This window comes from Urtica dioica, chromosome 8 (genome assembly GCF_054948205.1).
Source record: "Urtica dioica subsp. dioica isolate 48M chromosome 8, U.dioica_male_clone48M_v1_H2, whole genome shotgun sequence".
Lineage (NCBI taxonomy): Eukaryota > Viridiplantae > Streptophyta > Magnoliopsida > Rosales > Urticaceae > Urtica > Urtica dioica.
Genome location: NC_142763.1, coordinates 11,615,710 through 11,641,536, shown reverse-complemented (window position 1 = coordinate 11,641,536; position 25,827 = coordinate 11,615,710). Strand labels below are relative to the sequence as shown.

The window sequence follows — 25,827 nt, the reverse complement described above, 5'->3', positions numbered from 1 at the left end:
TTCAGCTCTGGTTTCAACTTATCAAGCGAGGGAAATCAAGCATATGCATAAGTTGGTTATCACGTCGGTGAAGCAAGTAGAGGCAAGACCAGACTCTGGATCTACGCCCTTGTAGTTCAGAGGGCATGGTGGATTAATGTTTGACAAGGAGACTTGGAAGTCGCAGTCATTGTGATGTTACCACCGTTTGCTAGCATAAACAAAGGAAGAATTACTTCTAGCAACGCTTTGATCGTTGAGGCCAAAAGGAATTTAGCACTAGGTCTCAACCAAGGAGTGGTAAGATGACTCAATAAAAGAACGTGAAGTTTTATGGAATAGGCGAACACTCAAGGAAGGGTGGCATGAATTTGAGTAACAAGCATGTGTAGTTTGAGGATTAAACCCTTTGTGTAACAAGTTTAGTCTAGAAAGAGATCTTCTGAGTTTACGTTAAAGTTGAGAACGTACTTGTCTATGCCCAAGGCTGACACTTAGCGACTCATCTAGGTAAGCCTAGACAAGTCGATATGACGTAATACTCATAATGGACTAACAAGTGTAGGCATTTCATAGTTGTAAACCCTAACATGGACAAGGGTGAGTTACGTGCTCTCGGAAGTAAGCCATATTACTTTCATGGGTGGCTCTGAAGATTGTTCCCTTTGATAGTTTTAAAATAAGGGAGTGCTATGGATTAACGCTTTTGAATCCCTAACGAACGTAAGCGATATCAACAAGATAGATCGAGCCAATACATATCTGTGTCATAAGTGACTTTTTGGAAGTATCCTTGGACAACGTGATACGAATTCCACATGAAAAAAAAATTAAAATTAAGATGCGTATGGAGCTAACTCATCGAGATATGCCATATAGCGAGATATGTATCAAACCACCTTAACATAGTTCAAAGAACTCAAAGAGGTATCCGGAAGGGTTGATGGATAAGAGTTTTTCTTACGCTCAAGGTGTTTTATACGTTAACCAAGCTAACGAACTCTGAGATTTGTAATGACAAGGATGTCATAAACCAAGTGACGATTAAGAACGAATATGTATCATGTTTGGACAATAGTCTATCCAACCAGCTAGTGAGAACGACAGTCTTCTCAAAGACCAAGCTACGATCAAGGTACTAGTAGCTAAGATTCAAGGTGGAGATACCTTGACGACAACTGATTGGAAGCAATTTGGGCATCGTGAGTTATTTTCATGTCTTTTGGATTACTCATGTCTCTACCACGTTTAAGAATTCGATGAACCAAGTGTGTGAGGAATTTCTAGATAAACTCATGATCGTCCTTGTGGACGATATCTTCATATACTCGGGAGACTAGAGCGAGGTATGAATAACATGTAAAGGTCAATTTTAGTGGAATTCAAGAGAAATGACCCTAGGCCAGACTCTCAAAGTGTGAGTCTTGGCTTGAAGAGATAATCCTTTGAGTGATGTCCTCATTGAAAGAATGAGGTATAGATGACACAACAAGGACTGAAGCAATTAAGGGAAATGATCGCATACCATGATAAGAATACGCGAGCAAGTTGGGACGAACATAGAGATGTGTGGACATTACCAGAAGGTAATGAGTGTCTAATGTCAACTCCATTTCTTGCATTTCCCCCGAAGAAATTAAGATTTGATGATGATAATTTGTTGAGGCAAGGACGTTGAGTGAGGTTAGAGAACGCAACTATGGTTGATAAGGAAAAGTTTAGTACGTGTTAGTACTGCATTGACCCTTCTCATAAAGATTAAAGAAGGGCGTTATGTTGGCGTGCATTTGTTTGATAAGAGGTTTGACGCCCATGGTAAGTGAAGGGGCGAGTTCCAACTGTACAACAATGGAATTGTAATGTGTAACGGAGAGGTTCATGTACCTGCTGATGATAATCTCTGCAGCCAATCGCTACCAGGGACTCATGGAACTCCTTATTTTATCTTTCCAGGAATGAGAATGATGTGCTAGGACCCAGAAAAGAGGTATATTGGTGGCTGAATACGAAGAGAAATGTGGCAGTATGCGTCTAGAAGTCAGCAAGATAAGGCTGAACATCGAAAACCCATAGGGTTATGGTAACCCTGGACGTCCCACAAAGAAGGTGGGATGAGATCATGATGGATCTCATGTTGGGTTTCCCCAGGACGGTGATGCAGTCTGGGTAATTGTAGACGAATTGACAAAGAAATGCCACTTTCTTTCCATAGGAACCACCTATTCCGTTGATAAGTAAGCTGGATTTTATCTATCAACGAGGAAGTACGCCTGTATGGAGTTCCTTTGCCTATCATTTCTGATCAAGATATTTGATTTGCTTAGAGGTTATGGAAAAATAATCATAAGCTATGTAAGTAAGCGTTAAGGACCTCTCAAAAATTCGGGACAAAGAGCTCCCAAATGATTCACTAACGTATGAAGTGATGGAATTTGAGAAAAGGTAAGTTAAGCTGCGAGATGTATAGGATCCTTTGAGGTCCTGGAGCAAGTTGTAGCAGTGATTGTCTGCTAGTACTGCGTATGTAACCACTTTTATGTGCATGAAACTCTCAAGCTGAGGAAGCATGTAGAAATCTCTCCTGACCTTCTCTCGACCAAGAAGTAAATTTCTGAGAAAGGTGTGGAAGGAGGGTCGATAGTGGCAACTCTCGATAGAAAGAAAAGCTGTGAGAAGCAGAATCGTCCCCTTAGTAGGAGTGCAATGAGAATGGCACAAATAAGAGAAAGCGATATGGGAACTTAAGAATAAGTATCCGTCGTTTTCCTAAGTTTCGAGGACGAAACTTTTCTAAGGGGGTAGGGGTTGTGAGACCCGCACAACCTAACTTTCTAAACGCCGTCTCCATATGATTCTCTCTCTCGCAAATAAATAAATGAAATTATATTTCTCTCTCTCGTTTGAATTTATATAGAATTTCATTCCTCTCTCGTCTCAGATAAACGAGAAGATTTTCTCTATACTCCCTCGGTTCACATTTCAAGTGAGATTTCAAGATTTCAAAGGAAATAATATCAAGGAATTTCTCGAAGGAACGAGGAAATAATCGAGAATGAGGAATTAAGAATATTAAGGTCGATAAGGTTTTAGAATATTTTCACGAATGTAAGAAGGATTGTGAAAGTGAAAATATATTTTAACGACCTAGCTGATTTCAACGTGAAAGGAATCCGGAAGGAAATTAGTGAAGTAGATTCCTCGTTATATTTTTTTCGTCTCTCGAACGAATTATGGTCCAATGAGTTTATCAAGTGATTTAAATATATTAAGGTAATGAGAAATCTCGGAATGAGTAAAGGAATTATCGAGTTTATCTCGAATAATAAATTAATTCCGAGAAAATATTCCGGAAATTAATTTAAGAAAGACATTCTTAAGGACGAGAATTAATTCCGAGAAACCTTAAATATATTTAAATTATTCGAGAACGAACGAGAAAATTCCCGGTTCGAATCCTATAATTATAATCCGTACGGTTATGGATTTAATTAAATAATTATGTCAAAGGACGTGGTTGTAACAATTTTTTAAGGGACCCATTTGAAAGAAAACAAGGAAAAGAGTTTGGATTGTGAATAAGATGTTTTCTTCCTAGCTTGCCACGTCATCTATGACTCATCTTCTTCAAAGTGATAAGTATCACTTGGCCGAGTGAAGAAGAAAAGAATCGGCAACCAGGAAAAAAAAAGAAAAGAAAAGAAAGAAGAAGAAGAAGAGAACCGAGCGGGAGTGAGAGAGAGAGAGAGGGAGAGAGAGAGAGAGAGCCGAAAGAGAGACTGAGAAAGAGTGCGAGACGGAGTTGAGCTCGCGAAGAGAAAGCTCGGCCGACAGCCACCGAGACCGAGACCCGGAGTCACTGGACGCGCGCGCGCCTCGACCGAGCGAAGCGACGCCGCCGCGAGCTCGCCGTGACCACCGCCTGAGGAAGAGACGCCGGGAACGAGAGTTACAGCAATGAGGACTCCGGATTCACAAGAATTTCGGTAAGAAAAGCTAAACCCGAATTGATTTTTGATTTAGGGTTTTTGAAATTGAAAATTTGGGGGTTTTCGATTTCAATGAGGATTTTCGTGAAATTGATTGGTTTCATACGTTAATTGGACTCGATTGTTGATGTATATGACCTGAATTTGAAGTTTTGAATTCGGATTTCTGGGTTTGTTGATTTTGGCCGAAAATTAGATGAACTGGGGTTTGAAATTTGGGGCTTTTTGATTCTGCGGATTATTTGATGTTTCTGTGATATGTAGAGCTCGTTAATTGATTTGGATTTTGAGGAAAAATGGTTGTGAATTCGGGATACTTGATTTTTGTTGTTGTCGTGGCCGATTGTTGTTGTGGCCGTGTATGTGTTTGGATATGAGTTGGATAGTTGGGTTTGATTGCTGTTTGTGGAGGCTGTGATGTTTTCAGGGCTGTTGGATTTTCGGGTTGAAAGTGTTGTTCTGATTAAATGCTCGTTATGGCCAAGTGTGTTCTTCCTTGGCCGTGTATTTGGTTTGGTCAGAGGTTTGTTGACCACGAGCATTTTTATCATTTTGACTGATTTGATCTGATTTTGGAATGATATTTCTGAGCCTCGGGTTAAGTGTTTGCTTGGTTTGGTTCGGGTTTGAGTCAATGTGGATTTTGTGACAAGTTATTGGGTTTGTTGACAAGTTTGGGAATTTTGGTACGAGTTTGAAATTGTGAAATTGACTCGTTATTGGATTCAATGACTTGGTTACAGATCTAGACGGACGAACGGAAACCGGACGAGGCGGAGGCGACGAAGCCGGTTTTGAAGATTCTAAGAAAAAGAGTTATCGTAGTTAAAGCTCGATAAACTCGTGAGTTTTTTAAATCGCTTATAGCGTTTAAATACTCTTTGATTTGGTTATGTGATGTATTTTCTGTATTTAAATAAATAATTTATAATTATTTATTTAACGTTAAAGAAGTCAATTTAATTCGCTTTGGAAATTCTCGGTTTGTATGATTTTTCGGATTATGCGTTTAATTTATTTAAGACTCGATCAATGATTTGGATTTTATTTCGTACTTGTTCTCTGGTACGAATTTGTACGAGTCTTGAATAAGTTTAAATTCCGAAAAGCCGGGAAATAAGTGAATTAAATTCTCGAACCCCTGAATCGACTAGCAGTGAATCCTGATAACAAACGTTAAGCTTGATATCACCTCCTGAATCATTGACTAATGAGATTTCAATTTCGGGTTTTAGTTTCTCGACGCTTCGGAACGTGTTAGCGCTTCAGAACGTGTAGAGTCTCGGAAAGCGTGTAAAGCAAGAAAACTCCGGAATTCACCAAGTTCTCCGACGAACTATTCCGGGTAAGTGGGATTTAAGTTTGAGGCGCCAAAAGGGGAATGGTGCCTAGTAGAATAATTGTTTATGTTTATTCGTTTAATCCTAAACAAAGAGAAACCCTCAGTTAGACAAGATGACCGAATAAGGCTTCGGCCACTAACTAATAAGATAATGAAATGGTAGGGTTAAACGATTAGCAAGTTAAGAACCTTGAAGCCTTTAAAGCTATGTTGAGCTTCTGTAATAGGTTTTTAACCCTTTGTCCTGATGAGGAGGACAACAGGAGGAGGAAAGACGGTGTTCTCCGGATTCAATCCCGAGAGAAACTGCTCTAGGAGAAGGTCCAGCCTCATAGCTGTCGACAACTCCTTCTAAAATACGTAAAGAGCCATACAATGAAACTAATAATGTTAATGATGGGCTTTATCCCGATAAGATCTCCTCCTGTAGTAGGATAGGCAGGTAGGCTGTAGACAGCTCCTGTAAAACATAACGAACTCTTGTCGGCAATGTAGCGAGTGGCATTCCTGAAGGCCCTTTAATGGGAAGTCGATGGGTGGCTTCAGGTAAGTCGATGAGTGGCTTACCTGTCCTGAGGGAAATATGAACCCTGAACTAATCAGGGATTGGTGAGGGTTAGCTCCCCTCTACCATACGCGCGTCAAGGTCCTCCTACATGTGCTAGTGGATCCCAGACATTAAAACTTCGGCTTTCCGAGAGCTAGGCTCGAGTTTTCGGAATAGCTTACTCATCTCTCATGAGCGGCTGCGGACTGAAGTGTCGATTGGGCCCAGTCCACTGATGTAAGGCGCCGGGATGCGTGAGATGGATGAGATTTTGAGGGAACCGGAGAATGCCGGATTCCTGAATGAATGAATGAACTTCGGTAAGAATTGTTCGTGTTAGCTAGTTAGATATTTCCTTGATGCTGAATGATCGATATTCTGCTGAATCTGCTACCTGCTGTTGTCATTTTCATTCGTCATCAGCATCTATTGTCTGTATTCATCATCTGCATTCGTGCATCTCATGTAGCACTAGGTTAGATATCCTGCTTACTGAGTCGGTGTGACTCACCCCACAATACCCCCTCCCTGTAGATGAAGGAAGCTCAGGCGAAGCGGAAGTGCTACTCAACGTAGATCTCATGACGACCTGCGGCAAGGACAGATACATGTAGGAATTACATGTAAGGTTTTATTTTCTTTAAAACCAGCTCGAACTCTGTTTCTAGTTCATTTGATATTAAGTAAGTATTTTATTAAAGTTTTGTAAAATGTAAACACGCGCTGAAGGCCTAGGCCGTGTTTACGAGTAGCGGTCATAAGTAGTTGTAAAGCATTTTAAAAAGAAAAGAAAAATTTTACCGTATTTTTCTACAAACTACTCATGACTTTAATGCTACTCTTTTCAAAAATGTGATTTATAAATAATGAATGAGTTGATAGTATATGAGTATAGGTAAAGGTCGCGGTCCGAGGGCGACGGGTGTCCTGCGGGTCGTGACAGTGCAACTCCGAGGACATTGGTTATACTGGAGACCCTTATACGTGGCGACGTGAATCCAACGAAGGATGCACTTGGGAGAGGCTTGATAGGTGCGTGGCCAATCAAGAGTGGATTGAGATGTTCCCCTCGGCGAGTGTGCGTCATCTCGACTTTTAGGGGTCGGACCATCGTCCCCTCCTCCTCTCTACGGCAAGCGTGGCGCCGTCGTACTCCCGGCAGCCCCGGGGCTCTTCTCGTCGTTTCTTCTTTGAAGCGGCTTGGTGTGAGGATGAGGAGTATGGAAACATAGTCGCGAAGCATTGGAGTGAAGATGCTCGTTCAGCCGTGGGAGAGTGCGCTAGAGCCCTCGCGATGTGGGGAAGCTCAAAGTTCCGGGAACTCCGAATAGACATAGAACATCACCGGGCGATTCTTAACAAACTCAACTCCCCGTTCTCGCCCTTTGACGCCGAGGCTGTCCGGGGGGAGGAGCGAAGGCTCAATGTTCTCTTGGAAAAGGAGAATACGTATTGGAGACAACGGAGTCGCATCGCGTGGCTTCAGAGCGGAGACCGAAACACAAGTTTCTTCCACCGCAAGGCCTCCTTGTGGAAAAAAAAGAACTTTATTGGGGGCCTCCGGGATGATAATGGGAGATGGATCGACAACCGAGACGGGATTGAAGGTATTATCTCTAGTTACTTTCAAAGCATTTTCACTTCCTCTGACCCTATTGTTAGTGTTGTGGAGAAAGTGACAAGATGTTTGAACCCGATGGTGACTCCCGAGACCAACCAAGCTCTTTTGAGGAACTTTAGGGCGGAAGAAGTTAAGAGCGCGTTCTTCGAGATTGATCCCTCCAAGGCCCCGGGGAAAGACGGATTCCCCGGCCTTTTCTTCCAACGATATTGGAATACGGTGGGGAGGAGCGTTTCAAGGGTGTGCTTAGGGGTCCTCAATAACGGAGATGATCTCGAAGGCCTAAACGACACGGTCTTGGTGTTGATTCCAAATGTTAAGACCCCCGAGGAGATTCGAGACTTTCGGCCAATAAGCCTTTGCAATGTGATGTACAAGGCCATCTCGAAATGCATTGCAAATCGGCTCCGGAAAACGATGAAGGGTGCCATATCTAAGAACCAAAGCGCCTTCGTTGTAGGGAGACAAATCTTTGACAACGTTACTATCGGGTTTGAGGGGCTTCATACGATGAGGCGAGGGCGCTTCGGGAACGGTAAGTGTGGTGCTCTCAAGATCGACATGTCTAAAGCATACGACCGGGTGGAATGGGATTTCCTCGAAGCTGTGATGCTCCGTCTCGGCTATGCCCGAGAGTGGGTGCGGTTGGTGATGAAATGCGTGAGATCGGTGAGATTTTCCTTCGCCATCAACGGGAAGATTAGTGGGAATATCGTCCCGCACCGAGGCCTCCGTCAAGGGGATCCACTCTCTCCATTCCTTTTCCTCTTTTGCTCCGAAGGCCTCTCGGCTCTCTTTCGGGCAGTGGAAGAAAGGGGGTCGGTCACGGGTTTGGTGTTCGGCTCGGCTAGAGTGTCCGTTACTCACCTTTTCTTCGCCGACGATAGTTTTATTTTCTTTACCGTGAAGGAGAGGGAGGGGTTGGAAGTTCGGCGGTGCCTTGAGGAGTATGCGCGGGCCTCGGGACAAGTCATTAACTATGACAAGTCGGAGATTTGGTTCGGCAAAAAAGTCAAGCCGGAAGATGGGGAGGCGCTGGCTAGGCTACTCGGGGTCAAGACTACGGACGGTCACAAACGCTATTTGGGGCTTCCTATGACTATGGGTCGTAGTAAGGCGGATGTGTTCAACTACATTCAAAAACGTGTTTGTAATAAGGTATAGGGTTGGAAGGGCTCTTTCTTCTCCTTTCCGGGGAAGGAGATAATCATCAAAGCGGTCCTACAAGCCATACCTAGTTACGTGATGAGTTGTTTCATCCTCCCGAAGAAGCTAGTCAAAGACCTACACTAAATGGCGGCAAATTTTTGGTGGGGAAGCACCGACGAAAAAAGGAAAACTCATTGAGGGACTTGGGACAAGCTTTGCTCCCGGCGTGAGGAAGGAGGAGTAGGTTTCCGTAACCTTGGGAGCTTCAATCAAGCTCTTTTTGCGAAGGGTGTGTGGAGAGTTTTGAGATTTCCCTCCTCTTTAGTAGCGCGGGTGCTTAAGGCGTGTTATTTTCCGAACTCGGACATCCTCTCAACCACGACCATGAGATGTGCCTCTAGCACGTGGAGAGGCCTCATGTGGGGGTGTGAGTTAATTTGCAAAGGCTCGAGATGGAGAATCGGCTCCGGGTCATCGGTGGAGGCTAGGACGGGGCATTGGATTCCTAGAGCTTCGGGTTTCTCGGTCCGAAACCCGGATCTCCTCCCTGCTGGAATGATGGTTTCGGAGCTGAAACTTTCGGGGGGAAGGTGGGATATTCTGCGCCTTCGAGAAGTTTTGGTCGAGGAAGAGACGTCGATGAGGTGCTGAAGATTCCGTGCGTTACAACCTCTTGTCCCGACGAATTATGCTGGCATTTTACCAAGGATGGAGAATATGCCGTGAAGAGTGGCTACCGAGTGGCGCGCGAAGCGGCAGGGAGGATTGGCTCGTCGGATCCCAGAGAGACGGAGAGATGGTGGGACGGGGTTTGGAAACTGAAAATCCCTCCCAAGATGAAGGTTTTCCTTTGGAGAGTCGGGAAAAATTGGTTGCCGACTACAGGTAATCTGGCAAGCCGGGGAATGAATATTGATCTGTGGTGTCCGCGGTGCAAAGCTGGCAGAGAGAGTGTCTTCCACGCGGTGTGGGGCTGCACCGTGGTTTCGAAGATATGGAAGCACTCCGGGTGGTGGAAGGTGGTCAAGAGGGCGTTTGCCGGAGACATCATCGACTTCCTTATCCGGATTAGAGAGGCCTCTCGACCCCGGACTTTGAGACCTTCATGGTGGTGGAGTGAACCTGCTGGAACGATAGAAACGATGAGGTGCACTCGGGAAGGCGCGGGAACCCGGCGGACAGGGTCTCTTCAGCGATCCATTACCTCGACGAGTTCCGCCTTGCCTCGCCCCCGAGACCCCTAGAGAAAGTCGACCGGAGACGTACAGAACGGTGGCCTCCCCCACCTGCGAGGACCACATCGGTCAGCGTGGACGTAGCTATCTCGCGGGAAGGCGTTATCGGAGGCTCAGGTGGGGTGATCCGAACTTCGGAGGGCTGGGTGGTGGGTTCCTTCATGGCTCCGCTCAGCAATCCCTCCTCGCCACTTGTGGCTGAACTCGGTGCTGTGGTCGAAGGCCTCCGAGTGGCGCACGACCTGGGCTGTGTGAGAATTCGAATTCAGTCGGACTGCGCTACCGCGGTGAAGCTGCTGAACGGAGAACAACGTTGGGCTAAGGAAGAAGGTTTGCTTGTTCTTGAGGCTTTGAATCTCACGCTGAAATTTACCTCTGTCGAATTTTTCTTTTTATCTAGAACTTGTAATTCGATAGCTCATCTTCTAGCTAGGAAGTCTCTCGGTTTTGTTGACCGGGCTGTCTGGAAGGAGGCTGTTCCTCCAGAGGCCATTGAACTTTGTTTGGCCGATGTGCCGTAATATATTTCCTGGGCTGGTTGCCAGGTTTTATAAAAAAAAAAAAAAAAAAATCTGTTTTTGAAAACAAATTGTTTTTTTTCCTTTCTAAAAGTTACGAAATTCTAGCTTTTCGATTTTCTTCTATATTTTGCAAAAACACTTTTCAACTTTTACTAAAAGTTATTTTACCAAACACTTTAAAGCGGTTGAGCTTTTTAAAAAAACTAAAAGAATGCTTAATAAGTTTTTTTTTTAAAACTGTGACTTGCCCAAAACTCAGACTAACGCACGTCCAAAAGCCTCCCGCACAAGGGGCGGGAGATCCCCCAAAGAAACAAAACCGGAAACACGATCTTTCGCCGCCCATTTACAAACCTCATGAGTAGGAATGCTTAATAAGTTATACCAAACACACAGCCACTATAAGTCGATTAAACATGTGATTGCGTATGAAATAGCTTAGGATGATTCATAAATACACATAACTCTCTGTTGTCATTAAATCATACTCAGCTACCATCACACGTAAAGTCATATAATAACTTAAAGAAGAGAATGACATATCATCCTACACCTAAATATATCAGAGCATAGACTATCATAATATTTCTTACACATATTAAAAAAATATGATTCTAGCAAACAAATGAAGACATGAACTAATATGTGTTGTATGATCACGTAGTTAGAATTTACTATACTCGACTGCGAATGGGTTAAATATTCTAATCGGCTCAAAATATAATCTAGAGAATTAATAATTACGTTTTTCGCTAATTACAATACGTTGTTAAAAATTCAAGAATTGAGTAATCAATAAAAATTAATAAAATACATTCGGCCTTAAATTATCGGAAAAATACAAATTATAGACACCTTCTCTAAAAATAAAAAATTAATAAAATATAATATATTTTGAATAATTATTCCTGAAAACCTCATTTCTTTGGAATTTGGATGGATTGAAATGAAATTACAAATTCCCAAAACTCTCTTGTTCAACTTCAATGTAAACTTGTCCCAACAAATTTAAGATTATTCTTTTTATTTTCCGTTTGGTTGCCGAGAGAGGAAAAGGCAGAGAGATAATCTGGAGACTCTCTCTCTCATCACACCACACGCAATGAGCAACGGAATCTCAGCTTCTCTCTCGGCTTCTCGTGTCGCAGTTTCGAACTTCCCATCATCCAAACTCAGAACCAGTCACAGCTTCGTCAATCTTCGTCCGACACTCTCTTCGGATCTCAAGCTCAAAGGACTCGGTTTCTCCAGAAGACACCGCCGAGCTCAGACACAGAAATGGATTTGCAATAGCTCAGGTAATGTCGTATCATCATCTTTTCTTGTATATGTAATACTGGATTACCTGAATCCTCTGTAATTTGTTGATTTAGAGAAATTGTGAAATGAATTGATTTTGCTATTAGCTGTTTGTCTGGGAAATCTGTTACTGTTCATGATTATCTTCATTACTGATGATTAGTTTTTATTAACAGTAAAACAAACCCTAGACTAGGCATATGTCAATTCTACTCCGTTTATTTATGAGACATATATGCTATTGAAGAGAAAGTGACTGATTAGGGCTTCATTTTCCCCGTTTGTTCATACTTTTTTCCTTCTTCTCTATTTGTTGAAATGGGAAGAGAATGTATAGAAAAAAAAATGAAGCAAGTGAAATGTGTGCAGGTGATAATGAGAGCAAAACTGTTTTGGATGCGTTTTTTCTGGGAAAAGCTATCGGTGAAGCCTTGACAGAGCGTATAGAATCTGTGGTCGGAGAAGTCTTGAGCACCATTGGTCGGGTTCAGTCCGAGCAGCAAAAGCAAGTGCAGGATTTCCAGGTAAAGGATATTTCTCAAACTTGAGGTATTTCCTATTAGTTCGTTGATGAAAAAAATTGTTAGTTTCTAGTCGAAGAGTCTTGACAAGGCTCTGCGTCTTGAGTTTCCTTAGGACATTTCGTAGCCTCAAAAAGTAACCGAAGATGAAGGAATATCGTTAACGTTTATTCTGCTTAGGATTCCAAGTTGAAAATATGAAATGGCCTTGTCAAGGCTTACAATATTATTGTCTATCTTTCAAACGGTTAGGTTGTCACATATCTTTAGGGAGATGGTATGATTGTCCATGGATTGACGAGTTTTTCTCTTTCCATGAACAATGAGTTCATTTGATTGGAAGAAATTCTGCCCTGTTCATTTGATTGGAAGAAATTTTGCCCTCAAATACAGCCCCTATAATTTTTTTTTTTTTTTTTTTTTTTTTAATAAACAGCCCCTATAATTTCAACTGAAAAACATTAGTCTATTTCTTAACGAAAAAAAAAATCAATAATATAATGCTAAATCTCTCTATGCCAACTAGTTTTGAGAGTGAACCTTGTGACACTTAATTTGATAAGAGAGCCCAAAACTCAAACGAGCCGCCAATCCAAATATCAGAGTTGGTCCAAGATGAGTTAGCGAAAAAGAATCGCCATCTTGAAGATGAATGTTAAAAGATCTTATATTGAAAATGAAAATACTTTAACGGAGTCTTTTTGTTAAATAAGTTGACGGATTACTTGCATAGTTACACTTTTTGACTAGCGTTCAAGGTAATTAAATGTGCTTCGTTTATCTAATTGATAATTTATTGTTTGGAGTGTCTACTGAGGAAGTGTATTTGACTTCTGAAACTTTGTTATTTATGTAGTCTGAAGTTAGAAGTTTTATGAGTGAGACATGTTGTTTTCATTGTTAAATTAGTATTTGAGGGTTGAACTAAGCATTATAAATCTATATATATATATATATATATATATATATTTTGGGATTATTTCAGATTTTATAAAATATTTTTAATTTATGCCTAAATATCAAGGCTTACGCCTCGCCTTGAAAACCGAAATCGTCTCGATTACCATTTACGCCTTTTATAAAACCTTGATACTCCTATAGCAAAATGGGTCGTAATTAATTTGATAAAAAAAAGGGTCGTAATTCTTTTACCAATAAGTAGATTCAACGTTTCTGCAAGTGGTATCTTGGTGTTGCTTGAAACGGAAGTAGCAGAACTTGCACTTCCAAAATCGCTTGAAAATTGATACCTGTTGTCGTAACTCATAAGCTTCTTCTTCTTCCTTTTTTTTTTTTTTTTTTTTTTTTTTACATTCATGTGTGAATGAGCAATTGGTTCTACGTTCTGATGCTGATGTATATGTATTATGTCGACGAACCGTGTATAGGAAGAGGTGTTAGAAAGAGCCAAACGAGCCAAGGATAGAGCAGCGAGGGAAGCCATGGAAGCACAAGGGCTAATCAGCCGTCCGGTCACGATAGAGACCACGCCAGTCACTTCCTCGACCAGTGACGGAGTTATTTCGGTGGATCAGCCAATATTATCAGCCAACGAAAACCCATCTGCTGCTGAATATCGAAATCCAATTTCAAAGACCTCGACCAAAGACTGAGCTCATTTTTGTTACACTCCGATTCCAAGGATTTATATGAATCACATACACCTATACTTAATGACTACAACTTGTATCAGGTCCTATTTTCTTTTATGGGGGTAAACAGGTATAGTTTTCTGTAGAGATGATATTAATTGCAATGGAAGCCCTATGTTCGGTAGCATCATTGGTGGTTCATCGCGCAATAAACCAATTTTTTTTTTTCTCTTTTGCTGAGACACAGTAACATTTTGTGCCTAAATTGGGAAACAAAATTGTTTTTTAAATCCTGGAGAGTACTAAAAACAGAAAATTCAAAATTTATAGCTCGAAACAGATCAATCATCTTCGCCACAGAAAATTCAAAATTTTAATCTCGAACAGATCAATCATCATCGCCGTCATCACTGACATCCATGGCAGCCCCCTTTTTCTTGTAATCAGTCGAAAAATTGTAGTCATCATCGTCGTCCATGGCATCATCTGATTCCTTTGCTTTGCTCGCCTTTTTCCTCTTCTTCTTATCCGCTTTCCTCTTCTTCGGATTGAGTATACCTTCTGCTGTATAGAGCTTCTCGTTTTGCCTGATCGTTCCAGTCTTTCCCTTAACCTTCTTCTCGCCTTCGTCATCTACAGATTGCATGGTCTCATCTTTATCATCATCACCGCCATTTTCATCTGCAATTCGGGTACTTCCCTCGCCTTGGGTTGATGTTCCCGCTCCATTGTCCTGAGCAATAAAATTAGTAAGAATCCAATGACAAGAAAAGAAAATAAAGCAAGAGCTAGAACAATCTCTCCATCAAGACTACTTATAACTTACTCGAGTCACTCATAAACCCTGGTGACCCACCCTAAATAAAATTGCTGAAAAATTCCTCGAGATAAAGAGAAAACTACAAGAGTACCCCTTCCTTACACAATGACTAGAGTCTTTGAAATGTATCGGAACAGTATCACAAACCTCTATCATAGCTTCGTCGAATTCAAAGGGTACGCTCGAGGGAACTTCAACGGTCTGGAAATCCTCAACGGACTTGAGGCTCCCAATGAACGAAGATTCTCCGTTGTACACTTGATCAATGTTAAAAACTTTTCCGAGCTCTGTCACGATCTTTGACTCAGAGGGTTCGTCTTGATTCCTTTCCGGTGGCATGGTGTAAAATGGGATTTTGCCTAAAGAATATCACCAAATTACACAATCACTTACTTACTAAGACATTTCCAATCATTAATCTAAAAAAAAAAGAAAAGAAAAAAAAATACATACCCTCATTCCAATCATGCAGAACAATTTTTGCGGCCGCACTAATGTCTACGATACCACCTTTTTTTAGTTTACCCCTAGCAGTGGCAACCTTCTGCAGAAAATCATCCACCGAATCGAAGGTCGGGATTTTGTATAAAGTGACCAACAGATTTTCAGGGCAGAGCTTAAGAATCTCCTTCACTGTTCTCCATAAAAGGGTGATCAGAATTCAAGCATGGAGTTACATAACAATGACTATCCATTACATTGCACATATCCAAAAGAGGTTCCTAGCAGAACATACCTGGACTAACAGGGTCCTCCAACTTTTCGATTCTTTTACAGTTTCGGAGGGTTATAGACGAGTCGTTTTCTTTAGCTTTGAGCATTACAACACCGGGGCAGTCCAACAGTTTAACGTTCTTGTCTAAGTGAACATCTTGCATCGATCTGGTGAGTCCTGGGGTTGAACCGACATTGACAACATGTGATCGTTTCAAACTGTTGATGAGACTACTTTTTCCAACATTAGGCAAACCAATCACTCCGACAGTGATAGATTTCTTGATCTGCCAAGGTAAAAAAAAACATTCAAACATGGTCAGGAAATCAATGACCACACTTCTATCTTGTCATAGAATCTTTGACCTAAATAGTCGTCCTACATACACCGACAGTGAGAAGTAAAAAGAGAAAAGTGAATGACAGAGCGGAAGATCAAGCAAAATAGACGAAGAAAGTACCTCGTGACTTCTGGAGTAATTCTTTAACAGTTTAATAAGCGTATCAGCTCCAAGGCAATCGCTGGTCTGCAAAAGACTACTCGTTTTGGCTGACTTTGACGATAGTTTCCAACCCAAATTCGATCTCTGCTCTTGAGTGTTACACTTGAAAGCGACCGCCGGAAGCTCTTCCCGGAGATAAGTCAGCCATTTCTGAGCAGATTCCCGAGGAACAAGATCTGAAAACACCACAAACAAACCACGCAAGTCAACAAACAAGCACCGACCAATATACTTTCTCACACCAACAATAAACGAGCGGACAATTTTTTTTTTTTTACCAATTTTATTCAGCAGCAATACGAGATGCTTCTCTGGGCCTGCTTTCCTCACCATCTTTTCCATATCGATACAGCGCGTGCCGAGCGGATCTCGGGCATCGAGAACCTCCAAAATAACATCAGAGGCTTCGATTACCTTAACCAATTCCTTGTAAAAGACACGCTCTCCGCTCTCTGTTCAATGACGAAAACAAACAAGCTTTAACAAAAAAAAAAAAAAAAAACAAACAAACAAAAACTAGCGAGACATACATGAACACAAGGAAATATACAGTAAATACTTATCATCATCATACCTCGAGTTTTCACAACTCCAGTATCAAGTGCGTTCTCCTCTTCTTTCACATCATCATTACCTTCCAACAACCCTAATTTTCTCTTCTGGGCCTAAAGACAAAGCACACTATATACGATCAAACCAAATTCCTTTCTATTTAACATTATCATTGGCTAGGCAAAATGATCGAACTCGCATCATAAAGAAAATACCCTCTCTTTACGAGCAGCTTTTTTCTGCTCCGTTTCCTCGATAATTCGGGCTCGGCGATCTTCTAGGGCTTTCAACTCTTGTTCCTTGAAAGGCCAGTCATTGGGGATTCCAGGGTCTTTTTCGACCTTTGGCTTGCGGTTCAGACCGAGCTTTTTGGCTTCTTTTGCCTTCTTCTTGTGGTGTTCTTTAACTTTTTTGATAACCTTGTGCTTCTTCTTCAGAGTAACTCTCTTACTCTTGCTCTCTGAAAACCAAAATGAAATTAATACATAAATAAGTATAGACAAGACATGATAACCGAACGATTTCAACAAAATTGTAAAGCTCGAATTGAAGTTCTTTCGTACTTTTGCTTCTCTTCACCATCTTCGAATCTTTTCTTCAGTCGTAACGTGGGGAGAGAAAACTCTGGGACTCTTGGTATGGTTTAGGGTTTTAGAAAGTCAGGAATTCCATCTATTGGGCTTATTTATGGTTTTGACAATTGGGCCTGGTGTGTTTTCTTAAGTGAATCAAGGGAAAGAAAAAGAAAAAAAGAAGGATTGGGGTGAGAGAGGCTCGAACTCTCGACCTCAGGATCACTCAGTAGCTATGAGACCTACGCGCTAACCAACTGCGCCACCACCCCTCGATGACAACTCTACACATATTTAATTAATTATTTAAATGTCTTTGTGGATCTAGGTGTAAACATTGACTTTTTTTTTAGCAACATTGACTCCATTATATTCGAAGGTCATACAATAACTAGAGATTAAATGTTGCAAAACTTGCACATAAATATACATATATAATGCCATGCCGTGCTGGGTTACAAAAACATAAAATAAATAATAATGCCATGCCGTGCTGGGCATGGCACTAAACTCGTATGTTTCTTATTCGAGTAAGTAAAACTGTAAAACTAAAAACTAGTATGCCTTAAATAAAAATAAATAAATAAATAAAAAAGAAGAAAAAGATAACGAAGCCACGAAGGTATCGAAGAGATTCCCACCAAAACGTAGTCGTTTAGATTGGTGTCCTTTGACTCGGAGGAAGTGGAGTGAAACCAGGTTCTCACAAATCCAATCTCTGCTAATTTCGCAAGCTTTAACGCTGTTAATCGATTGATGATTTCTGGAACTTCAAGGTACATTGTTCTTGTTATCGTTGTTCTCGTCTTTTTATCATTTTTCTCTTGTAATTTTTTGAGAATTCCATTACCGCGATTGTGAATTTTTATCTGCGTAGAGTTTACAGATTTTGGAGTGGGATTGACGATATGAGAAAACTGCAATGCGTTGATTGAGACAGAAAGAAAAAGAAAGAGTATTAGTTAGTTAACAATGGTGGAATACGTGGCGTCCACTTCTGTTGGTCTAAAGCTGAGAACGCAGATTAACAGTGCCGTTGAAAGGACTCGATTATCGCATCATTGTCCACATTTCCGAGCCGTACAAAGGTTTCTATTTCCCACCCTTTATTGAATCAATATACACCAATGCTCTATATATATAGGGATGTGGAATTTTTTTTTTTTTTTTTTTAGGCGTAGACTTTTGTGCCCTTATGATATGTATTGGTGATTGTAGACAGTTTTGTTATGGAACCCAGGCCTGGGTTTGGTCACTCTCGAAGAGGAACGCGAATGTTAGCCGTGATAGGTTTAAGAGGATGAATTTGAAACCCAGTTGTTCGGGGTCGTTGGTGAATGATCCGGAAGGTTGGCTTCCGGTGACCGATCAAGTCCTTCTGACAGCTGGTGTGTGTTTGACGTACATGGCCGGAGTAATTCCCATCAAGCGGTCTTTTCAGAAGGACATCTTCGACAGCAAGAGGGTTTCCGAAAGCTCGACCTCTTTCGGTAGGTAAGGATGTTTCTCGAGTTTTTATTTGTTTAGGCTTTTTTTTTGTATCCGGATTTTGTAGGGTTGAATGAAGACTTGAAGGGCTATGAAGTGAAAATCAGAAGTTTTTTGTTTTGTTTAGGAAGTCATAGAAAACTCGAGAAAAAAATCAAGTAGATTGATTGGCCTTTTCTTAATTTTTGTTTTGGATGTTCTAAAAATACACGAAAACAACTAGGGAAAAACTAAGAGAGGGAAAGTGAAATCTTGCGCACGTATGAATTTTATTCGGTTTTGACTATCCACGCAGTTTTTAGAGGAAAATGAAATCCACACTTTGCACCTATTTTTCTCTTTGATTTGTCATCCCTCATAATTTTGTCAACCCAAAGAAGACTAAGATAGGGGCTTGTGTAAGTGTTTCTTATATTTCATCTCTGTCATAGTTACATGCTTTAATCACTTTGCAGTTCAGCGATGGTAGACGAGCAAGGTAATTCAGAGTATGCCTTTGATGTTGTGAAAAGGAAGCTTTCTGATTCCATAGATGCCTTTGAGCGTGGAAATAATGTGGGAAGTCGGATTCTTGAATACAATGAGCGCCATCTGAAGCGACCTTTGCATTTAAGTGCCTTGGGAGATGGTCCGAGGCTAAGGTTACTTTGGGCGACTTTTCAGAAGCTCGAGGAAGAGGTAATGAGGACCATTCTCCGTCATTTTGCTTAACAATGGTCTATTTAGGGGCTTTTTTATTTTTGTTTTATGTGGGATTTGTGCTTGATAAAAAAAAAAAGGATGAAGAATAAATTGGAATTTATTTGTCATTTTACTTCCCAAAACTTTTTTGTGCTTCTCTTGGTTACATTAGCAGTAGAAACCGTCAATGTCTGCTAATCTTATCTAGCCAATGACCTTTATGATAAGAACCTGATAGTAACCCGACTTAAATAATTACAGATTTGCCCCTGCTCCTATGCAGTGGTGTAATAGAACCTTCGAATTTCATTGATAAACGAAATAAGTGACAGAAATAAATCAGGTATTAGAGAGAATCGGAACTCTCCCAAAAAGGCTAAGCCTTGCATTAGTAGGTTAACACTCTTAATAATACTAATTCTTACCACCCTTTCAATTAGCTAGTTTTTTATTTCCCTGGTTATACTATTTTGCAATGCATTGATTCACTAATTAGCTGCTGGTGATGGCTGATTAATTATAGTATTCGGCTACAGAAGTGTTTGAAACAGAGTTTGGCTTTTGAGCTGTTCAATAACAACATACAAACATGGCATTAGCAATTAGGTAGACTTGAGTCACCCTGCCATTTTCGAATAAAATAATTTTTCACGATCAATATAGTTTCTTGACATACAAATCCAGCTACTTGTCTCCTTGTACTATGTGTGTATGTATATATATACATATATTTGCTTTCTAGTTTTATATTTGGAACTTTATTTTGCAGGTGAATAACATCTCAAACTCTGAATCTCTTGACATGTATGATAGGTTGAAAGTTTTTTCTAGCGTGATTCAAAAATCTTGCGAAACAGTGTGCGTTAATTGGCTGGAAATGGAGCTTGGCATTCCAAACAGTTCTATTGATAAGGTAGCTTGGAGAAATTGATCATTGAACAAATCTGTTGGCATTTCAGATAATCCCTTACTTATTTGATCTTCTTTCGCATCAGGCACTTGTTTCTTTGTTACGTGCAAAGTTAAATGGAGACAACACTGTTCTGATGAACATAAAGAACTCAGGCAAGGAAGATCTTTACGCAGATTTATTGTGCTTTCTTTCTTTTGGTTCTAGCAGGTAATTTCACTTGTGATCGTTCATGTGTTCCTCTGATATTGCGTTAATTTTTTATTCTTTAACTCTTTTGTGGTATTTAATAGTGCTTTCTAATTTCTGCAAAATTTTGTTCAAGCTTTATGTGGAAAAAAATACCCTTGGTACAAAATTCCTCTTACATCTGTCATAAATTTTATTTTATATTCTTTACAGATTTTAGGCTTATTTTTTTTTTCCTAGTGAAAAATCAGTCTCTTTCATTTTACTATGGAGATGTCTTCTTTTCCAAAATTAGTGAGCAGCATAAAATCGTCAAAGCTACTATAATATAAAAGCTCTGACACGAGTATATCATTGGTGATGATCACATATTGGTTTACTGATATATGTGAAATAATACAAATACCGTTCTTATGATAGCTTGCTCGGTATCGCTATTGAGTTATAGAGTGCTCACTTTAACAATGTATTCACATCTCTATCAGGGAGGGCTTCTGTTATGACATAGGCCTATATTTTACACATGGAATTTCCATATTGGAAGATTTGTTGATTAACTTGGCCGAAGGAATGGCAAGCACGTACTTGGAACTTATTTCTGTTGACAGTAATGTCTCGACTAGTGGAATGAGCAACTCGTCCTTGGAGTTGTGTACTTTGTCGACACGATGTCTACAAAAATTGCGGAACGAGGTACAATGTCGAGGAGCTTTGTGATCATATTGTTAATCTCATTGTATTTGTTCCATAATTTTGCTTTTTTCCAAAATTTTACTATGATGCAGTATCTCTCTTATTTTCACCTCGTACGCAATGAGATTATTGACTTTGTGATATCATCAAAACAAATAGCTCATGACTCTCTTACACTGAGTTAAAATAGATTGCAAGGGTGGGTCATTGTGGTTATGAGAGTTTGAGTGACTTTATTATTTTAGCTCTTTTAGGAGTAGAGTAGTCTAGACTTTAGAGAAAGAGAGTTGGTCTGCCTCTTGAATTGTTAGCTGATCTGGGGTATTCATCAAGTTTATCATCAATAAAAATACCTATCTTTTCTCGTAATATATTAACATCCATGTTTTTTCCCCCACTGTTTTCCTACTATTTTTGAATTTTGAGTCGTACCTCACAATAATTCAAATTTTAACAGAGAATTCCGTTGTTATGGTTATTAGGTTGCGTTAAACCAGTGGCTCTATCAGAATCTGGAATCAGTCGCTTCAATGTACGAAGACCGATTTGACTTGTGCGTACTTCAGAGACAGCTTGTCGAGGAACCATACAATAGCAATAGCACGGGATATTCTTGGTGGAAAAAGTTCACCTGGAAAAAACCCGCTGCCGCTTCTTCTTCATTGCGTTATGTCGCGATAAGCAACTTTTCAATGCCCCTAAAGCGAACAAAGGAGCTAAGAGGATTGACTGGGTGGTACGTTCACACACACTCTTTTCATTAGTTACTTCTTTGTTGTTACGGAAAATTGGAATGAGCCAATTTTTTGCCCGGTCCAGTCTTGACCCTTTTTATTTGATTTAAATATTTTCAATGTGTTAGAAAGACTTTATAATGCTGATATCAAACTAATAAACCGGCCTTTCTTGAACAAACGGCTTTATGGGCCGGTCCAGTTTCTAAATTTTACATTAGGGCTGGGCCGGTCCAGTTTCTAAATTTTACATTAGGGCTGGGCCGGGTTATCTCAAATTTTCAAACCTTGCCCGACTTATAATGAAACTGTAAAAATTTACAAAAAAAAAAAAAAAAGTAATGTCAAATAAAACTATAAACAACAAAGAAAAGTCTATAAAAGTATATTCATGGAACAAAAAATAATAAACAAGAATTTGAGTGATTTGGTTTGAAAAGAAGGCATGGGAGGTCATTTCCACCAGTGTCTTGGTCCATCCCATTTCCTAATGGATTTCGTAGTAGAAGTCAGGCCGGGCTATGCTGCCCATAATGTCACCACTAGTTCTTCGTTTTAATCTTCCAACACAAAAAAAAAAAAAATAGTCCTTATGTCCTTGTTCTGTGCTGTAGGAGGTATTACTACAGTCTATACCTAGAGTTGTTTGACATTGGAATGCCATTGGTCAGAGCTGTGATCAGCAAAGTGAGCGAAGCTATTTCATTCTTTCTCATGTGCTTGATCGGGCGCTCACTGGGACTGATTTACACTGGAATTAGGCAGTCCCTGCGGTGGAAGTGAGATAATTAAAAAAAAAAAAAAAAAAAAAAAAAAAAAAGTAAGCTCTTGAACTCGTGCTAATTTTTGTCCGAAGAACATTGGTACGTGTCACAGATTACAACTTCTTTGTATATTTTTTTCTGATCGGTTTAGGATGTTCTTATCCTTCTTCATGTCTAACTCATCCGATGCCGTTTCAGACTGTTCATTATTTGTAAACCGAATTTCCTAACATGGAGTTTTTCTAGATGTAAAACTACGGACGATTTAGTTTTTTTCTTCCCCAAATATCACATCGATGACGTAAAGAAAGGTGGAAATTTTTTTTGGTTGAGAAAGATACTACATTTTACTTCCTTGATAGCTCTTTTGATTTGCAAAAAATTGCTGGACTTTTGTGGCAAATTGCAAAAAATCAAGCTTTCAAATCTTTTAAGGCTTTGTGCTAAAATCCGCTGAGCATAATTCAAGATGAGTTTGGCCATTCCTAATTCAATTTTATGGGGACTGTAGCTCAATTTTTTTTTAAATGGTGCAAGGTTGTCTCACTAGTCGTGACATAAATTAATATAAATTAAAGAAAACTTTGGTGCATGATTATTTTTAGTGAAATGGTAAAGGCGTGAGTTTGATAATGACATGCACGGATATGATACTAGTTTTCGAGGCATTGTATCAATATATATATATATATATCATGGACTAGGTCACTTGAAATATTAGATTTGCAATTTAACCAATATTTTAGATGTGTTTAAAATCTAGTAATATTTAATAACATGTCTTCATGAATTAGATAGTATTTTACATAATTTTTTTAGCGCTATAATGCATTAATTTGGATAAACGGTAGTAAATGACTAATTTACTAAAAAAAAAACGAATACTTGGCTAGATATCTATAACGCAAAAAAAAAAAAAATATATATATATATATATATATATATAATAATTAATAATAATTATTATTATAAAACAGAAAGTACATTTCAGAGATAATCCTTGTGCCCTACCATCTTTACATTGTAATCTTTTTATTTTCCTGAGAAACTTCTTATTATATATTAATCAATTTATTGTTGTCCACAACTTTATATAAAGCGTGGTGTTCCACTTTATAAAAGATAGCTCCTTTTTGACTGGCTTAACATTAACATTGCTTTAGCCGCTAATTTCAAGATTTATGATACTTGATTTACTTGTTTATAACAGTCACCTCCACTCAAGGTGATAAATTTAAATAATTCGCAACTGATAATTCGTTAGTATTTGATTTTAAAATCTGGCTTCCAACGATACCAAGTTCAAAACAACTTAATTATTAGTATTTCGAAAATTTGCAATTTTAGTTAAATCTTTTATTACCGAGCAAACCCATCTTAAGCAGACAACCCGAGTAGAAAAATGAGACTATTAAAATAAAATAGAGCACAACCATCAATAAATTAACATTGTAAAAGCGCTAATGTGATGCTTATCACTACTAATTGTTAGGACTTAGGTCTGATCAACTCACGATCCAAGACGGAAAAAGCATGCTCTCAAGCTCACATAAAACTCGCAGAATCCTCGCATCAACAACCATCTTCATAAACAGTTTTCTGTGGTATAAAATAGTCAGATTTTTTTAGAGAGAGTTTGGCTTAGAATCATCGCCAAGCTCAACATTTGGGATCTTCATTGAACCATTGTTGTAACCATGTTTTTTATAGAACGATTTGGCCATATGAGGATGAGTTTCCACGGATTTTTGTTGTTTTTCATGAAAATTATGCCAAAAAAGGTCTCCATTTTCAAACATTTATATTATTTTAAAAAAATGAAATAAATAAGTCATCAAATCGTCCATTGTAGACAAGCTTGGCTGATTTTTCACTACTTGGTTACAACTTGAAATAAATAAGTTTTTGGAAAATCTCTCCTGTCCATGCAACCTCCTCCTCCTCCTCCTCCTCTCTCTCTCTCTCTCTCATATAAACAAAATCAATCAGCATGAAATGGAAGAAAGTTAGGTAGAGCAAGCTAAAAATACCTAGGGATTATACCACAAGTATAACATTCTCAAGAATTATGAACCGAAATCAAATAAATCTATTTTAATCCGAAAGTATGACTACCCATTTTGTGTATTTACCATTTTAACAATTTTCTTCTTCTCTCTCTCTCTCTCTCTCTCTCTCTCTCTCTCTCTCTCTCGTGCGTGCGTGAATTTTTTTATTTTATTTTTTGAGTTGTTGAATCCCCACGGCGTTCACTTTCATTATCATATAACGGTTTGAAGTTTTTTTTTTCATTTGAAGAATCTAGGAATTTGTTTGAAGATTTATTGACATGGATGTCAATATATCTTCAAAGATTCTGGGAATTTCTTTGAAGATTTATTGATATTTTCGTCAATAAATTTTACAGATGTCAATAAATCTTCAACAGACACAGAATCTTCAAACGAATTCTCATAATCTTTGAAAATTTATTGACATCCATGTTAATAAATTGACAAAATGTCAATAAATCTTTAAACGAATTCTCATATTTTTCAAATGAAAAAATAAAATAAAAATCTTCAAACGGTTCTAAGAGAGCAAAAGTGAACACGTGAGAATTCACACACAAGATATATATATATATATATATATATAGAGAGAGAGAGAGAGAGAGAGAGAGAGAGGGAGGGGGGGGGGGGGGGGGGGGGGGGGGGGGGAGTAGAAGATGGACACAAGCAAGATGAATAGAAAATAAAAAGAATTGAAAGGTGGTAAAGAAAAAGGACCTAAAAATTGAAAGAAATATATGATTAGAGAGCATCGTCACCCAAACAAAGCAGCCAAGTAAACCCTAATTTTGGTTGCTAGATTTTTCTCCTTTTGCAGAACTAGTTTATGCTAACAACTAATTAAGTAGTAGAAGCTTAGGAATCAGTAATTGTACAATAATATACATATATAAACATAATAAAATTGTTGTATAGCCAACTTTTCTAAGTAAATAGTCACAATTTTTTTTTATTAATATATGACTAAATTTATGTAAATACTCAAATTTACATTATACACAAACAAATATATATGAAATTTTCTAATTGTCCACATGATAAATTATTTACGAAAGATTGATTATTTTACAATTAGCAATTTTTTAGTGGCTTAATTGCTTATAAATAAATATGATATATATATATATATATATATATGTATATATATATAAAAAAATATATGTATATTTCAGAGAGACTAACTAATTATTGCATATTTATTGAATAATGTGGGCCACATTTCTCTTTGGTCAGTTTCACATATTTTGTTGATTGCATGGCTTTGCTTGGTGAAAGGAACATAGCACGAAACCGGTCAGGCTATTGGAACTGTAGTGATTTGATGTTGAAAATGAGTCTTGTTGTGTGTAACAGTTCGCGATTGA

General features: G+C 39.1%; 4 protein-coding genes and 1 non-coding gene across 6 annotated transcripts; 3 read left to right on the top strand and 2 right to left on the bottom strand.

The window, feature by feature from the left end:
- Window positions 1–1,505: 1,505 nt before the first annotated feature.
- Window positions 1,506–10,380, top strand: LOC149388129 (uncharacterized). The gene is made up of 8 exons (XM_089622363.1): window positions 1,506–1,565; window positions 1,886–1,966; window positions 5,201–5,310; window positions 6,756–6,846; window positions 6,954–8,633; window positions 8,913–9,239; window positions 9,332–9,657; window positions 9,762–10,380. Exons 1-8 carry the CDS (start codon window positions 1,506–1,508, stop codon window positions 10,378–10,380), a joined length of 3,294 nt encoding a protein of 1,097 aa, XP_089478489.1.
- Window positions 10,381–11,329: 949 nt separating this feature from the next.
- Window positions 11,330–13,982, top strand: LOC149388128 (uncharacterized). The gene is made up of 3 exons (XM_089622840.1): window positions 11,330–11,678; window positions 12,049–12,203; window positions 13,589–13,982. Exons 1-3 carry the CDS (start codon window positions 11,483–11,485, stop codon window positions 13,811–13,813), a joined length of 576 nt encoding a protein of 191 aa, XP_089478966.1. The 5' UTR covers window positions 11,330–11,482; the 3' UTR covers window positions 13,814–13,982.
- A 113-nt stretch (window positions 13,983–14,095) lies between these two features.
- Window positions 14,096–17,065, bottom strand: NSN1 (GTP-binding family protein). The gene is made up of 9 exons (XM_089622839.1): window positions 16,945–17,065; window positions 16,597–16,841; window positions 16,404–16,494; window positions 16,108–16,281; window positions 15,788–16,005; window positions 15,349–15,613; window positions 15,066–15,245; window positions 14,760–14,971; window positions 14,096–14,525 (listed from the first exon to the last, which is right to left on the bottom strand). The coding sequence occupies exons 1-9, from the start codon at window positions 16,961–16,963 to the stop codon at window positions 14,181–14,183; spliced, it is 1,749 nt and encodes a 582-aa protein (XP_089478965.1). The 5' UTR covers window positions 16,964–17,065; the 3' UTR covers window positions 14,096–14,180.
- A 75-nt stretch (window positions 17,066–17,140) lies between these two features.
- On the bottom strand, window positions 17,141–17,225 carry TRNAM-CAU (transfer RNA methionine (anticodon CAU)). The gene is given in 2 exon segments: window positions 17,141–17,176; window positions 17,188–17,225. It is a non-coding gene; the product is annotated as a tRNA-Met (tRNA).
- Window positions 17,226–17,594: 369 nt separating this feature from the next.
- Window positions 17,595–22,468, top strand: LOC149388125 (phosphoglycolate phosphatase). 2 transcript variants are annotated; one of them, XM_089624501.1, is made up of 9 exons: window positions 17,595–17,729; window positions 17,840–18,041; window positions 18,172–18,447; window positions 18,897–19,119; window positions 19,892–20,035; window positions 20,118–20,242; window positions 20,707–20,914; window positions 21,397–21,650; window positions 22,263–22,468. In XM_089624501.1, exons 2-9 carry the CDS (start codon window positions 17,926–17,928, stop codon window positions 22,429–22,431), a joined length of 1,515 nt encoding a protein of 504 aa, XP_089480627.1. In that variant the 5' UTR covers window positions 17,595–17,729; window positions 17,840–17,925; the 3' UTR covers window positions 22,432–22,468. The 2 variants fall into 2 exon arrangements, with proteins under 2 accessions (XP_089480627.1, XP_089480628.1); XM_089624502.1 differs by having other exon boundaries at window positions 17,831–18,041.
- Window positions 22,469–25,827: the final 3,359 nt, after the last annotated feature.